General features: G+C 42.7%; 1 protein-coding gene across 1 annotated transcript in view; it reads left to right on the top strand.

Moving 5' to 3' along the window:
* LOC310987191 (NT-3 growth factor receptor-like) overlaps window positions 1–17,770 on the top strand; it is a gene marked incomplete at its 5' end in the record, with an annotated part of 185,121 nt that overhangs the window by 153,267 nt on the left and 14,084 nt on the right. The window contains 2 exons of the mRNA XM_083973384.1: window positions 6,679–6,809; window positions 13,936–14,108. Coding sequence (XP_083829510.1) covers window positions 6,679–6,809; window positions 13,936–14,108 — 304 coding nt within the window. The remainder of the gene's footprint in view (window positions 1–6,678; window positions 6,810–13,935; window positions 14,109–17,770) is intronic.

Raw genomic sequence — 17,770 nt, 5'->3', positions numbered from 1 at the left:
TTTTAATGTGTAATTTAAAAAAAAAAGTCACAACTAATACCACTTTCCTGTTCAAACGAATGCAACTGTGATCTTTACCTCAATATCTAGAATAGGGATGGACAAGTCATTCCACAAAGGGCCGCTGTGGCTGCAGGTTTTTGTTCCAACCTGTCTGCAGACTGAGATCAGTTGATTAAAGGGACAACGAGAAGTTTCTCCATCGGCAGAACGAAAAATTCTGCGACAATAAAAAAAGTATCATATTAATGTGGATGAATCTACGTTACCCACGCTTGTTAATGGGCCCATTTTCGATTCTCTATCGTTATTTTGTTATTATTAGTGGTGGTGGAAACGCTGGGCGAGCCGACCAGCGTTTCTTTACTTTCGGTTTCGCGGCGAGTCATGAGAATAACGGTATGTGATCGTCTTTGAACCTCTGACTTTAATTCTTGATGAATGAAAACATGAGTCTGTCTTGCGCCGGTCAAAGAATTATACGGTGCGCGGAGGCTCATAAATGTAGTGTGGAAACACTTCGCTTTTCCAAAACTCCTCGTTGTCCCTTTAAATGAGTCAGGTCTGGTGTGCTGCTGCTTGGTTGGAACACAAACCTTCAATCTAGTCTAACTAACTTTTGGACAATTCCAACAAGTAGCAGTAAGTAAAACACAAGGGACATAAGAAACATTGGACTACTGGCAAAAACGAGAAAACAACAAAGAGCAAATACACAATTATGAGCATTCGCAACAGACAAAAAAAAAAGACAGCTGCAGAAGTTTGGTTGCCTCTTTGTGTCAGTCATGATGATGGGACATAGAGGATGGATGAGCTTTCAGATGTGAGAGATCAGTGAAGAAGAGGAAGAAGAAGAAGAAGAAGAAGAAGAAGAAGAAGAAGAAGAAGAAGAAGAAGAAGAAGAAGAAGAAGAAGAAGAAGAAGAAGAAGAAGAAGAAGAAGAAGAAGAAGGGTCTGTGATGTCAGCTAAATGTCTGGATGTAGTGAAGTGAACGGGGAGCCGGTGAAGAGGCTCAGACAATTCAACATCCAGCTGCAGGAGAGATAATGAGGACTGAGAAAGGCCGGGACAGAACCAGACTCTTAACTGATAGTGATCATTTTTAATAATACATGTATTTATCAAGGCAGCGCTCAGGATTTCATTGTGCATGGTCTTAGTGGCTCTAGATGGTGGGTAGCTGACTGAAGTGGCTGATAGCGTAGTGACAAATGTTATTGTATTGAAACTGGTGCAAATGTTGCTCAACTGAGTTCAAACGTGTTGGGTTTAGTCAGGTTTAATCCCTCACATAAGTTAACATGAGTTGGCTTCAACAGTGCTGTTTCCAGGATGACCGCCATCTGTTAGCATTGATTTTTGTGGAAATTATCAAAATGTGCAGTTGGATCAGTGATAGTGCGCCTTGATGTAGTCACTGGTAATGATTTGAGTAAATGAATGGGGCGGTGCGTGGCGCAGTGGGTAAAGCAGCAGCACCCGCAGGCGGCCCCGGTTCGAATCCCGCTTCGGGCAGCCCCCCCCCTTTCCTGTCTATCTCCACTATCAAATAAAGGCAAAAAGCCCAAAAAATACTTTTAAAAAAATGAATGCAAACAAATTCCCTAAGAAGAGAGTGCCATCACTGAAAATTTCCACAAAAATGTATCCAATATGTATTTTTGTAAGGCTGAACATAAAAAAAGCACTGATTTATTCTGCGATTGCTCATATTAATAGCCTATTACATTCTGGAAAGATGTGCAAAATATCACATGATGAACACTGAAGAAAAAAAATATTTTCTCTAATTTTAACCCTAAGGACAATCAATCGACTGTTTCACCTGCTGGTTTTACTAAGGAGATTTCATATGCATGTCTTGTCTGCTTGTCTGAAGAGTCCTGTCACTTCATAATATATTAATTATGTGTACTCCTATTTATTTTAAATTAATTTCTAATTTTAAATGATTTTTTGTTTTTGTTTTTGAGCTGATATGTGTGATTAATAACACCATAGTGTTGCTCTTGTAAATAGACTCAACTGAGCACAGAGGGGGGGGGGATGGGAGTTTAAACAGAGTGATAGCTTCTAAATTGTGCACAGATCATGTGTAATGGATTGTCTCTGTTGAAGCCATGCAACACTTAGTCAACAGGACTTTTACTTTTCAAGTTATGGCATTTTGTTCAGAGGTTTTATCTTATCCACCTTTTTCCGAACGTCAAAAACGTAGCCTGTTTTGCCGGTTTTGCTCTTCTGGTGGAATTTTATGTTTACGTTTCCATGGTTTCGGTAGTCTCGGTAAATGCATGGATTTCTTTTTTTCTTTTTTTTCAATGAAAATCTGTAAAACGCATGGATCATCACACCAGCTTTTAACAGTGGATATCACACAAATTGACATCCGTGTTAAAAGCCAGCGTTAATAGATCCATGCGTTTACCGCAACTATGACAACGACTGAAAACCATGAAAACGTAGAAACGTAGAATTCCACCAAATCGGCAAAACCGGCTTCCGGTTTTGACCATAGATGACGTTCGGAAACTTGTGGATAGGCTGGTGTCAGCCTGGGTTGTGTATTTGGGGCCCCAGTCTCCATAGCAACCAGTGTCTGAGCATTTGATAGTGACTCAGCAGTTTTGGCTCTCAGACAGCACTGTGTGTGTGTGTGTGTGTGTGTGTGTGTGTGTGTGTGTGTGTGTGTGTGTGTGTGTGTGTGTGTGTGTGTGTGTGTGTGTGTTGCCATCAATACCTGCACCAATCATATTAGCAGCCATTTCTCTTTCTGATATGGCGTGTGTAGACATAAAGTGCAATTCCCCACAGTTGTTGAGCTTCTCCTGGGTCAGTGCTACCATGCAGTGCATGACACTGATTGTGTGGAGCTGACAGGCACTGAACTGAAAAGGTGCGGCTAACAAGAGGGGAGTGACAGTGACTGAGCTGATCTTTTTACTCCTCCATGCCAGCAACAGTCTGAGCCAGAGACATGCTGTTAGCGAGGACGAGTTGCCATCCGTCCGTCCAATTTCACCAGACACGACATCTAATCCCAACAATGACTTGACAGAACTTCTTCAAATTGGCACAAATTATTACTTCAGGCTCAAGATTGGATTTTGATGATCACAGGTCAAAGGTCAAAGTTGTGGCGACCCCACAAAATGCAGTACTCTGAGTTTTTTGACCTGCATAGCAGCTCCAGACTGTCCTTTAGTTTAGTTTTGGTTTGCTTTTTAAAGCCCCAGTATGTAAAATGGGGTGAAAACCGTGACATCCAGCATTCAGATTCTAGATTGCAGCGCTCAAGCTCACCCCTCCCGCCGACAAAGTGACTGTGGCCTCCGAGGACAAACAAATTCGCAAACTAACCGTTAAAGGGATACGCCAACATTTTTTTCCTGTGCTGCCTCACTCCCAAGTCCATGACCAGCAGATAGACACCATCCTTTCGACTGTGCATGCAGTAACAAGGGAGATAGAGCCGTATCGCCCGTAATTAGCTTAGCTCAAATGCTGGAAGTGTATAGGTAGTGTTAGCCTGCCTCCTACCCGAGCCAAAATCAGCAGTCAGAAGCTGATTTCATTTTAGCTCTAAACTCTGTAAATATATCACTTTATCAACATTTCAAACATTTTTAGGCAAGAAGCCGTTTAGATCAGCAGTGTGTCGTTAATTTGTCTAAATACCAGCTGTTTACAATTTTGTTCGGATGAATTCGGCGCTACTCAAGCTAGCCTTTGTGACCAACGCACTTCCGGTTACTTTCACAAAATAAAACACCTGTTGCCCTTTACATACAGAAAACCATGATGATAGAATTTGTGTTTTCACTTTGAAATAGGAAGCTAACCTATCCTTAGGGTTGCCAACAATCTGACTCTCCAATGAGGGACATTTTTTCGCGGCGGCGGCAGTGGGGGGGGGTGGGGGTTGGGGGTTTAAAACCAAAGACAAATTATGACATGTTTACAGCAAATGCATTGGCTATTGGTTTATTTTGTTACTTTTAGTAGGCCCATATGATATCTTGTGCTAGGCCTATCACTTTGAATATTAAGTGTAAATCAACCCCAGGCTGCACTTGGCTGAATTTGACATAATTTCAGATTAAAAACCATAGATGGCTAAAAAAATTCCAGGCTAGGATGATGATCCGTAACAACAGATTAGAACGTTTTTAATTAGTTTGTAGTAGCTAGGTGTGTAAATGATCAAAAATCAGTAGCCTGACATTAATAGAGGGCCCCTTAGGGCCCCATGAAGGCTTGGGCCGGCCCTGATCACAGATAAACAGGCTCTAGGGTATTAAGAAAAAAAAGAAAACAGTGACTACAAATTAGCCGCCGGCTGTCCTGGGCTACCGGCCGTTCTTCTCCAGAACACACAGGTGTCCAGTCCGTCCCTGCAGCTGCACTCGCTTCGGCACTAGGGACTTTAAGCAACGGCGGATTTTGCCACGGCTACGGCAGCCGGAAATAGATCTTTGCTCCGCTGATCGAGACTGAAGCCGTTGTGCCGGCGTTGCCTGCCGTCGCCGGCTGATCTACCACGGCAAATCAAGTGTCCTCACGTTGTCGCTACAACGCGTGTCTCAGGCGAGTGAATTACTGTAAATGGTTTTCGTTGTATTTCTGAAATGAAACGAGTTCTACGGTTGATAGTGACACACTAACCCAGGAGTTTTCAAAGTGTGAGAGAGTGAGCCTCCCTTTATGAAAAATAAACAGCTGTGCGCCCCCCCCCCCCCCCCCCCCCCCCCAAAAAAAAAAGAGAGAATTAAACATAGCCTATTTATTATCAGTTACTATGACCAAAACAATATTTGATTCGTTAAACATAAATTGATCTTCCCTGTAGGATTTGTTTGATTTACAATTTTATTTCTCAGCATATAGCCTAGGCCTATTAATTATCATGACAACATAAGCACTGACGAATAAGCCTAAATGCAGGACTCTGTAACACTGCTCTGTAACACAACTCATCACACATTCATGCTCTCCCTGTGTGATCATCTAGCAGACAGTCTGAGGTTGAAGTTTAGGTGTGACAGGTCACTGTACGTCTTGACCACATCAGCTGTTCAGCTGTTGTAGAGGAGAACTCAGCTGTTTTCAGCTCCGCCGCACGTAGCGTTTTTTTTTTTTTTTTTAGGAGCTCCGGTATATTGCGGCTTTATGTGAGTTTGTGAGCAGAGGCAATGCTGCTCCGACGTCTGCTCTCTCTGTATGAGCGCGTCGCAGAGCCGCACAGAGCACATATCCGCTGATCTTTTTTTTTTTTTTTGAGGAGTTGGCGCTTCTGCATGCACCAACAAACTGGCTTGCACACCACGCCACGCGTGTAAAGGGAGGGCTGTGATTGGAGTGCGGGACGTTGGCTGTCCCGTCCGGGACAAATCAAAACCGGCTATATCCCGGGACGTCCCGCACAATCCGGGACGGTTGGCAACGCTACCCTCGATGTAGCTAGCTTGAACCAAAATAAAGCGTCTTTGCTTGAACCGTCCGTTTTGACCGATCTGGTCCCGTTACCGGCATTTGACGGCTCAAGATGCCTTACCGGAGAGTTTTGTCAGCTCTGAGACGAAGATCGGCCCGCCGGTTTCCATTTAGAGTTGCTGAAGAGTTTCTCTGATGACTTTAGGTGGAGGCAGGCTAACACTACCTATACACTTCCAGCGTTTGAGCTAAGCTAATTACGGCCGATACAGCTCTATCTCCCTTGTTACTGCACGCACAGTCGAAAGGATGGTGTCTATCTGCTTGTCATGGACTCGGGAGTGAGGCAAGACACAAAAAAAAATGTTGGCGTATCCCTTTAACTGCCGCATTCCACCTATGTATTTGTAAACAACTCATTCTAAGCTAAGAGAAAGCTGATCATGATTAGACGTTGGTAAAATACCAAAATGACCAAATTGATTACACACTGTACCTTTAATCTACTATATCAAAGGAGAAACATTTACAGTTTTTGGCCACAACACAATTTGTCAGTAAATTGTGAGTTTCTATTATATTAAGTATTCCAGTCATATTAAGTGCAGACTGTGGGTTAGGATGTAGGTCTGCTAATTAGAAGGTCGACGGCTCCCTGGCTCCTTCATTTCACATCCCAAGTGTGTGTATGTAACAGTATTCTTACAGTGCAGTGTTAGTGATGCAGGGTTTGTGTGTGTGTGTGTGTGTGTGTGTGTGTGTGTGTGTGTGTGTGTGTGTGTGTGTGTGTGTGTGTGTGTGTGTGTGTGTGTGTGTGTGTGTGTGTGTGTGCATGCCATGCAAGCTAATTAATGATGTTACAAATAGCTCAGGTTAATGTTGTCATTAACACTGAGGAAGAGGGAGCAGTTACATGTCAACACACACACACACACTTGGACTTTTACACACGGATGACTCTCCTCCAATCACCCTCTCTCTCTCTCTCTCTCTCTCTCTCTCTCTCTCTCTCTCTCTCACTCTCTCTCTCTCTCTCTCTTACACATATACACACTCACATAAAGAGGCAAAGTGAGGTGAATGCACACTCTTTGATATGTATCACAATCGCAATAATATGGCGCTGGTGTCTGGGGATGATGGGGGGGTGATGGGGTGTTATCTGATGTGTGTGTGTGTGGTGGCACTTTAAACAGCGATCCTCATGGATGTTCTCTCTGCTCCGTCTCTGTCTCTCACAGATGTTCAGCACATTAAACGGCGAGATATTATTTTGAAGAGAGAGCTCGGGGAGGGAGCCTTCGGCAAGGTCTTCCTCGCTGAATGTTATAACCTGAGTCCCACCAAGGACAAGATGCTGGTGGCCGTGAAGGTAAGAGACTGAGGCACAGTGTGTGTGTGTGTGTGACTGTGTTTGTGTGTGCGCTTGACAGAGAGAGTGAGAAACAGCAGATATGGTTACACAAAAGCAAAAAAAAAAAAAAAAAAGTAGATAAAAATAAAGGCTCAGGTTAAGGCCACAAAATCTGTAGTCCTACATGGTGTGGACAGTGCACTGTATATCCCTTACAGAACATAAGGCTAGTCTATATACCTGTATGTGTGAGGACTAACTGGTCACTTTACTTTACCTACTTTACTTTATTTGTTTATTTAGACAGGACAGTGCATATTAATGGACAGTGAGTACATGCACTGTAAATACACCGGATTTAGCACTGCTGCTAAATTACATCCGTAGTCCCCAAACAATACAACAATTAACATAAAAAGTCCATAAAGACAGAGGACTGAACTTTGGACATGATTCGTTGAATTATAAAAAACAACAACATACAATTACACATGCTCAGACTAGATATGGTTACTTTAAAGGGATAGTTCACCCAAAATTCAAATTTCACTCATTATCTCCTCACCCTCATGTCAACTAAGAGCTCTCCTCTCTCCATTCCTTCTCTGACTTACAGGGGGGTCCCCGCAGCAGTATTTGTCCATATAATGGTTGTGAATGGATACCAACTTTCTTCTTCCAAAAAGACACACCAAAAAACATCCAGATACCTCCATACTGCTCGTCTGTAATGTCCCTCTTGTATTGAAGCCCAGACATGAGAAATTGTTCCGAAAAAAATTAAATAAGTCTATATTTTAAGCTTGTTTGTTGTTCTGCGGAACAATTTCTCATGTCGGGGCTTCAATACAAGAGGGACATTACAGACGAGCAGTATGGAGGTATCTGGATGTTTTTTGGTGTGTCTTTTTGGACGAAGAAAAGTGGTATCCATTCACAACCATTATATGGACAAATACTGCTGCGCGGACCCCCCCGTAACTCAGAGAAGGCACGGAGGACTCTGAAAATTCTCACAGCTCTTAGTCGATGTGAGGGTGAGTAGATAATTAGTGAAATTTGAATTTTGGGTGAACTATCCCTTTAACTTGTGCTTTTCCCTATATCCGTATCTATAAGACCTTCATTTCCACAGCTAGTGGGGATAGTAGCGGTTCAACCTGGGCACTATGTAACACAAGCTATGACACCATGAGGTTTTTATGACCTAAACTTCTTACCTACAAACTAATGACCAAGTCAGACTGCTGAGGATTTATAAGAGCTTCAAATAAACACCAAATACAGTAAGATAAGGGAATATATTTATGTACAGAGAGAGGACTGTGGATATTCTGCACCATTATTTGATGATCATGGCAAGAAAAACCCATTATCATTTCCTTTCATGTGTGCACCAGACTTGTGTTTTAACACTGAGGATCTGAGAACCCGCTGTCTCGTAATGGATCCATGTGCACGCAGATCTACACTGCACCAAGTCACTTTAGAGAGTAATATATATATATTTATCCTTACTCACACATACTTTCAATTCATTGATGTTTTTTTTTCCAGTTCTGAGGGATGGAATGACAGTAAGAAAATGGATTGTGTATCTCTAGTACACACACCCACAGAAACCAGACAGACATGTTATATTCCCAGTTTTATCTTATCAGAATACTGTGTAATGAAGTGTCAGACTGCACATCAGTGGTTATTATTGGATGTAAACATAGGGGATCACTGCTGATTTGTTGCTGTGATAGCAGGTAAAGAGAGATGTTCCAGTGAGGGGATTTATATGGTGCATCAGTGTCATCAGAACTTGATTAGCAGTGGGCAGCTGTGTTCATATCAGCTTCTCACTATCTCATAAAGCACAAACCTACAGACACGTGTTGGAAACAGCTGGTTTAGAATACTCCTCAAAAAGGCCCCTAAAAGATATAAATACAAAGAATTGTTTCTATATTTTCAGAATAATTACATATTGACCATAAGATATTGGGTATGAAAACAACAGGGTGTGACCGATTTGTGTATCTCTGATGTCCATAGAGGATAATCATCCATACTTTGTTGTTGTTGTAGATTTTGCTTTGATTTTCACTGCAGCAGATGGTCGGAGTCTAAACTCAGTGACCATGCACTACACTGACCAGACCATAACTAAAACTGACTGGAAAGATCACGCTGCATAAAACCATAGAGAAAGCATCCAGCTGTGTAGAGCAGTGTGATGGGACTGCTGGTCTAATCTATGATGTTCACCTCCAAAAGTAGCAGCAGTAACACTGAGGTCAATTCCTTGATTTGTTGCTGTACACTGAAAACATTTGGATTTGGCATCAAAAGATGAAAATGAGAAAAGAGATCAATATACTGTATATCAGCTTTAGAGATAGAGATCAATATATCACATTAGATTAAAGTCAATAATACTTAGGATTTAGTTGCAAATCCTTTGCTTACAATAACTGCATCAAGTCTGTGACCCATTGACATTGCCAGACTTTGGAATTTTAATGATGCTTTTCCAGGCTTTCACCTCGGCTTCTTTTAGTTGTTAGTTCAGGGGGGTTTTACCCTCACTCTCCTCTTTAGCAGGTAAAATTCATGCTCAACAGCGTTTAAAGGGATAGTTCACCCAAAATTCAGATTTCACTCATTATCTACTCACCCTCATGTCGACTAAGGGCTGGGAGAAGTTTCAGAGTCCTCCGTGGCTTCTCTGAGTTACAGCGGGGCTCTGTGCAGCACTGCATGTCCATATGACGGTTGAGAACGGAGCTCACTTTTCTTCGTCCAAAAAGACACACCAAAAAACATCCAAATACCTCCATGCTGCTCGTCTGTAATGTCCCTCTTGTATTGAAGCCCCAACATGAGAAATTGTTCCGAAAAAAATTAAATAAGTATTTTTTGTTTTAAGCTTGTTTGTAGTGGAAGTTCCCAGTGTTGCTCTGCCGGAATCTTGCACGATTTGCGGAGCTGTGAACTGGGTGTCAATGCAAATCGCGCGAGATTTGGTCGGACCAGGAAGCGCAGTGCTGGGAGCTTCCGCTACAAACAAGCTTAAAACATATACTTATTTAATTTTTTCGGAACAATTTCTCATGTCGGGGCTTCAATACAAGAGGGACATTACAGACGAGCAGTATGGAGGTATTTGGATGTTTTTTGGTGTGTCTTTTTGGATGAAGAAAAGTGAGCTCCGTTCGCAACCGTCGTATGGACATGCAGTGCTGCACGGAGCCCCGCTGTAACTCAGAGAAGCCACGGAGGACTCTGAAACTTCTCCCAGCCCTTAGTCGACGTGAGGGTGAGTAGATAATGAGTGAAATTTCAATTTTGGGTGAACTATCCCTTTAAGTCTGGAGATTGGCTTGGCTTGGTCTAAAAGCCAAGCCAATCTCCTTCCCCTGATGAACTGCTTGGATGTTTTGGCAGTGTGTTTTGGGTCCTTATCTTGCTGCATGATGAGGGATCTCCACATCAGTTTGATTGCATTGTGGTGGAAATTTCTATTCTGGGAAAGTCTGTTAGAATGTTCAGTGTTAACCAACTGGTATGGTGAACTTCTGTTTAAGGTGAAGGTTGAACCTTGTATAACCTTCTCTGAGACCAATCTGTGTTGTAAATTCCTAAAGTTAAGCAACAAATGGGGTTAACATAACACCATTAAGGGTCACACATTCGTTCAGTATTGCACCCTGATTGTTTTATTACCTATGTGAGCTCATCTTATGACTGGGATTGAGATAAACCATAGTCATATGATGGAGTATAAGTATAAGAAGGGGCTGCAACCACTGCTCAGTGGGCACAGCCCTGAGCTACTAGACTGTCAGACCTTCTCTATACCTTTCTATAGAGAATAAATCATGGTGTGTGTGCATGATGTTTCATTGGTCTTGTTTTTTGACTCTCCCCAAGCAGACCTACAAATTTCCACAACAGCATCAATTGGGCTCACTGTTCCAATACTTTTGGAGGGGACTGTAGAGTGAGTTCCTCATGGTTCTTGGGATGTGTTCATTTTCTCCAGTCATTGGAGGTATTTTTCTATTTTGAGTGACCTCAGAATGTTTTCATTATCTGAACTCTAAATGTTAGCTAAAAACTCAGTTCCATCCTACATACCGATCACCTCCAACGTGTTTCTCTTTGCTTCACAAACCCACTACATATTAATACAATAACACTGATTTATTAAAATCGAACCCAACTGTAATTAAAATGGTTTTACTGGTTTGACTTAATAGCGCGAAAGTCCATTATAAGACACCAGCCCAGAGTATGAATATATATGAGCAGAGGACTTAGAGGTCTGAGAGGGAGAGAGGAGACAGGTGAGGCAGATGAAAGAGTATCAAGGTAACCATGGCAGCAGGACATCCAGTAAAGCTATTAACGGTAATCGAAGCGTTTCAGCCCATTATTGTTATTCACTGAAGGAGAATATGCCGTGTGCTGTCCTCTGTCAGATTGCTCTTCCTGCCTTTACCATGAATGATGTTGTGTTTGTCTCAGTCCACTCTCATTCTGACAATCTCCGTGTGTTTGGAGAGAAGGCCGAACTTACTGAAGTGTTACGGAGTTGAATGCAGAGTCACAAGGAAGCGAAGGGATCGGGATAGAGGAGGAGGAACGAATAAACATGTTTGTGTTTATTCTGCATCAGTGCATAGACACATAGGCCTATTGTGTTCAGTCCTCCCTCCACTGGTGCTGATCTGCATCCTGCATCATCAGTCTAACACAATTTTCCATTAAAGATGCTTCAGGTATGCTTTTAGAATTGATGCGTAGGTGATGTTTTTCATTAATGGTTGTTTACAAAACTGTCTTGAAGAAATATTGAGACAAGACATGTGGCTCCTCTAGTTTTTTTTTTTTTCTGCTGTGTCAGTGAAACATGCTCCATATTCAGATTCGTTTTCTGTCCTGTCAAGATCTGAGAAAATGAAATGCACGATCTACTCTGTGTTTTTCAGTTCAGTTTCATTTCATTTCAATTTCTATTTCTTGTCTGTCAGGGTTAGTTTGGTTGGCTCTCTGGTGTTGGGTATCATCTGTTACAGCCAGATGGGAAAGACGATTTAGAGAGGATGATTTGAAGAGGCATGAACATGTAATCAAAGTAAACTACACAAATGAGTGACAAATAATAGGAAAAACAACATAGCAGCAGGTGGTCACATGGTGTTGGGCCACCGCAACATGTCTTCAGAGCAGCTTCACTGCTCCAAGACCCCCCCATCTTCATTAGCATATCCCCCCATGTGGTGTTTTGATGATGGCGGTGGAGAGCGAGCGCTGTACCGCGACATCCTCACTCGTAGGCGATCACTCATAACCACTTTGTAGCCTAATGATCTGCAGACAGTGTAGTACTGTTTTCATACGATCTCAGCCACATGTGGAGAATATACTGTATCTGTATCTGTAGACCAGACCAGGTTTCTATACTCTTCTGAACTCTGTCCCCTGGTCTTCTTAAATATCTCACTTACACGCAAGGATCACCACCATCGTCTGTCCCATAGATCTAAATGCAAATGCCACTTCAGTTTCTAGTTACTATGGAAACAGCAGATGAGCATCTCTGAGACTGAAGCTCCAACAATGAACCCTCTTTAAAGTCACGGAAGAGCTTTTTCTCCTCTTGGTACAGAATCAGAACCAGCTGGACCTGATCAGTGTTTCTACATCTGCCACGAGTCAGAGGATGTTATAGTTTACTTGTGTGGGGGGATCCACAGCTGTATGCTGATATGTAGATTTAAAAAAAAAAAAAGTAACAATCAAACATGAGTTTTTGATAATGCTTAATCCTCCTGCTGTCCTCCTGGGTCGAGGAAGGAAGGAAGGAAGGAAGGAAGGACAAAGGGAAAGAAGGAAGGATAAAGAGATAGAAGGAAGGAAGGAAGGAAGGAAGGAAGGAAGGAAGGAAGGAAGGAAGGAAGGAAGGAAGGAAGGAAGGAAGGAAGGACAAAGGGAAAGAAGGAAGGAAGGATAAAGAGATAGAAGGAAGGAAGGAAGGAAGGACAAAGGGAAAGAAGGAAGGAAGGAAGGAAGGACAAAGGGAAAGAAGGAAGGAAGGAAGGAAGGAAGGAAGGAAGGAAGGAAGGAAGGAAGGAAGGAAGGATAAAGGGATAGAAGTTAGGAAGGAAGGAAGGACAAAAGGAAAGAAGGAAGGAAGGACAAAAGGAAAGAAGGAAGGAAGGCAAAAGGAAAGAAGGAAGGAAGGATAAAGGGATAGAAGGAAGGAAGGATAAAATGAAAGAAGGAAGGAAGGATAAAGGGATAGAAGTTAGGAAGGAAGGAAGGACAAAAGGAAAGAAAGAAGGAAGGATAAAGGGATAGAAGGAAGGAAGGAAGGAAGGAAGGAAGGAAGGAAGGAAGGAAGGAAGGAAGGAAGGAAGGAAGGAAGGAAGGAAGGAAGGAAGGAAGGAAGGAAGGAAGGAAGGACAAAGAGAACAATGGGAGGAAAGAAGGAAGGGAAAAAGGAATGGAGGGAGAGAACAGATTGGGTCAAAAAAGAAGGAAGAAGTAAGGATGAAGGGAAGGAAGGGAGGAAGGCAAAAAGGATTGTGGAAAGAAGGAAGGGAAAATGGAAGGAAAGAAAGATGGAGAGAGCGAACAGACGGTCAACTGGATCAAAAGAGGAAGGAAGAAGACGTAAGGACGAGGGAAAGGAAGGAAGGAAAGAAGCAAGGGGAAAAGGATTGTGGAAAGAAGAAGAAGGAAAGAAGGAAGGATGGAGGGAGTGAAGAGATAGGGTCAATTTGACCCAGAGGGACAACAGGAGGGTTAAGTTCATTAAGAAATTCACACCTAAAAAACTTGATTGTGTGTTATTTATTTATTACATTAGCTTTCTTCTATCATTACCATATAGTGGACTTTTGCCTCCTCTGTTTCTGTCTGTTCCACACTAACAGTGACTTTCAGTTTTAGTGCTGTAGAATAAATCACTGTCCTTGTTTTGTTTCTACAGTCACTACAGTGGTGTTTCTAGTGAGAGAGGAGGGATGGCTGCTGAAGGATAAGCTACAGGAAGGACGGCCATCACCATGGCTACCAACCTGTACCATAGTCTTAATTGGTCCATGATTGGGTCATGTAATCTCTCTCTTCTGCTGCTCCTCTCCAGACTCTGAAGGACCCCACTCTTGCGGCCAGGAAGGATTTCCAGCGTGAGGCTGAGCTGCTGACCAACCTCCAGCATGATCACATAGTCAAGTTCTACGGTGTGTGTGTGGACGGAGACCCTCTCATCATGGTCTTTGAGTACATGAAGCATGGAGACCTCAACAAGTTCCTCAGGTGAGTCCAGCAAACAGACAGCAGGCCATGGTGGAAGAGGAACTGTCTAATACAAACCAAACACAGACATACACAACCTGTCCTTCCTCTGTACGCACAGATGATATTACTGACCAGTGTTTCCCAATTTCCAGTTAAATATAGAAAAATTAATGATATGATGCTGCATCTTTAAATAGGTCTCTACAATGAAGGTGACAGTTGTGACAGTAGTTTGCCATTTCACAGTGAAAATCTGAACATCCACCATTCGATGCTGCTGCTTCATTAAAGGGATAGTTCACCCAAAATTGAAATGTTACTCATTATCTACTCGCCCTCATGTGGACTAAGGGCTGGGAGAAGTTTCAGAGTCCTCCGTGGCTTCTCTGAGTTACAGGGGGTCTCGGCGTAGCAGTGCATGTCCATATGATGGTTGCAAATGGATACCAACTGTCTTCGTAACAAAAAGACACACCAAAAAACATCCAAATACCTCCATGCATGCTCTTGTATTGAAGCCCCAACATGAGAAATTGTCCCGAAAAAAATTTAATGAGTCTATATTTCAAGCTTGTTTGTAGCGGAAGCTCCTCTTCCCGGTTCGTCAAATTTGGACGAACCAGGGTCTTCGAGAAGCTTCAGCTACAAACAAGCTTGAAATATAGACTTAGCCTATTTAATTTTTTTCGGGACAATTTTTTTTTTTCATATCCATTTGCAACCGTTATATGGACATGCACTGCTACGCCGAGACCCCCTGTAACTCAGAGAAGCCACAGAGGACTCTGAAACTTCTCCCAGCCCTTAGTCCACATGAGGGTGAGTAGATAATGAGTGAAATTTCAATTTTGGGTGAACTATCCCTTTAAGACTGTCTACTCAGAAACTTCCAATCTATAAAGTAGTAGGCTAATTAGCTACTAGAACTAGTCAAATGAGCGTATCATTAAAAATATATGTAGTGTGGCATCAAACTGAAACTTTCTTCAAGTATTTTGAAGCTGAGTGACTCTGAGGGAGTTTCCCACACTGGCCTACCTACCCGTTTCCTGTATCGACTTGATGACCTGACTTCCTTTGACTTCTGTCGACTGTTTTTCAGACCTGTATTTCAGACTAGTATTTTGAAAAGAAAAAATACCTTTTCTCTCATCAATAAGTGAAGTAGACAGAAACTGTGGAGGTTGACCTGAGCTGCCAGACACGGGTGGCAAAGAGCACTGTTTGCTTGTTTTACCACCACCTTCTCCCTGCAGTCCCACCTCCACCTTTAAAGGTACAATATGTAAGAATGAGGCCAAAATTGTTGCTGCAGTCAAATTCAAAACACAGCAGCGCGTTGTCCCCCCTCCCCTACCCACCAGACTCCAGGTTGCCAGACAGCGACGCGCTAACCTCCGCTCTGCTCACTCAGTCAGTCTCAAAGCCTCAAAGCAGAGTAAAAAGATAAATATTCATCAACAACCTCACTGTTTTATTGCTGACTCACAGTAACTACGAGCGAAGTTCACGTCACTCAGGTGATCTGCAAGTTATTGTTAACAGTTACATTACCGCTCCGACGCTGTGTCTCTGTGTGCAGCGCTGACACACACACACACACACACACACACACACAGACACACACTGTAACCCCGCATCTACCGGAGCCTTAGTGCGTGTTAATCACGCCGTCGGTGACTCCGCGGATGTGCCCGCAAACCGCGCATCTCTATGAGCCAACATATGAGACGTCTTACCGCAGAATAGACACATTTCCTCTCTCTTTTCTAACTTTCACTTTGCAATCCTTCCCTTTAGCTTTAGCGTTAGCAGCAGCTCAAACTAAATAGGCTATAGCCTATGCTCACAACAGCAAGCTGTGTATCAAGCGGCAGAGCGACAAGCCGCTTATTTCTACCGTGTGATATCAAGGAAGTATGACCATAATAACCGATAATAGAAAACAATCTTTTTTTTCACAATCTCGTTTTATCTCCCAGCCGTAGCTGCAGCTCAGTGGAAGCTTAACTGGCAACCCGGAGGCTGAAACGCCACAGACAGGTGGCGACACATGCCAACCATAGAAATTCAGAACATAAGTGATTTGCGGTCTGCAAAAACAATGTTTTAATGCAAATATCTTGGCTGTAGGATTGTTGTTGGTGAGTTCAGTATGTTATATGAACATTATTCCTGAGTCTCTGTTACATATTAGGACAATTTTACAGCCAGTTGCTTTAGATTTCTTACATATTGTCCCTTTAAATCTGAAGCCCATGCTACAGTAACAGGTGCCGGACTGTTTATGAAAGAATATTCTTAGTGAGCTGCCTGTTATAAATATAAATGACAGACTGGCATCACCAGAGTCGGTGCCTCTTACTGTGAGAGCCTTGTTATGGCCGTGTCATGTGCCCTGCTAGAGCATAATGTAGTGATTGATGAATGAGCCTGTCTGAGAGAGTGACAGGCTGACACAGGGAGCCGTTTCACCCAGAGAGCGATGTAACATACAGTCGGCCTTAAATAAAAGTATCACCAGAGCCGGGTCTCACCGTATCCAGACCTGCTGTAGCCGCGTCACCGTGATTGATGGTCAGGACAAAGAAAACAGACGCAGAAGCACATTTCTGGTATAAATCAGTCTGTGTTTAGAGAAGCGGTGTCACCACCTGTGTTTTGACCTTTTCCAGTCTTTCATGTACACGTAAGAATGATCAAAATAAAAGAGGCTTCTATGCGGCACCACCCTCAAGCCAAAAATGTCAACTTTGTATAAAAGATCTATGGCTGGATTTGAAATGCCACAAAGAGGTCCAACACACCGAAATAGTAGAGGAAGCACTAAATTCCTCCTTATCTCCTTTAAGACGCCTGGAAGTGCTGTGAACACCAGACTGGAGCTTTTTAAATTAAATAAATGAATAACAATAAATTATAATTATATAAGTCACCATTAAAGATGTGCAAGACAGAAACTTTCCTCTTCATTAATTTCTAACTGTAATAAAGAAGTTTCTTTGAGTCCTTGGGTGTCTGACCTGAAGATGCTGAGACAGCAGAATTTCTGTGAGACATGTGGATGTCCTCGAGGTGAAGGTGGAGGGTGTGGGAGGAGAGAGACGCTCAACACCAGTAGATGTAGTGGTGGAAGCGATCGTATAGCTGTATAGATTATAGATGGATGGTCTGCTCTTGTCCTTGTCCAATCTGTGGTGACACTGCCTCACTGCCTGTGTTTATTAACTTACAGAGGAAGCGCTGCATGCCTCAGACAGGTGTCAGTGGTTATACAGCCTTAAAATACCAACTCAGTCCTCTCTTCACTTCTCCCCCAAAAACTAAAGTCAATTTAAACCATTGAATATTAGTTTATATGATTGCGCTGATGCTTGACAACTCAGTGGGGAAAGAAGAAAAAGTGATGACAGTAAGAACATGTTTACTTTTTCAGTATTAAACCGAACCAAAGTCTCTGCTTGACTTGCACCAAACTGACTCTGCAGTAAACCTGAACAAAGCTCTGGTCTGAAGTCCTGAACTCATGCAACTCTACAGGGACTGTTCCCCCTGAGGAATGTATTAGGCTAACTCTACTTCATGCATTCATGTGGATTCTTAACTGAAAAACAGTACTAACCTTTCTCTGGTGTTCGGGTCATCAGTGAGGCTTTTCGACTTTGTCAGGAACCTCAATT

This window comes from Trachurus trachurus, assembly GCF_905171665.1.
Source record: "Trachurus trachurus genome assembly, chromosome: 6".
Taxonomy (NCBI): domain Eukaryota; kingdom Metazoa; phylum Chordata; class Actinopteri; order Carangiformes; family Carangidae; genus Trachurus; species Trachurus trachurus.
The sequence above is the reverse complement of the archived record's forward strand: the minus strand, read 5'-3'. Positions and strand labels throughout refer to the sequence as shown.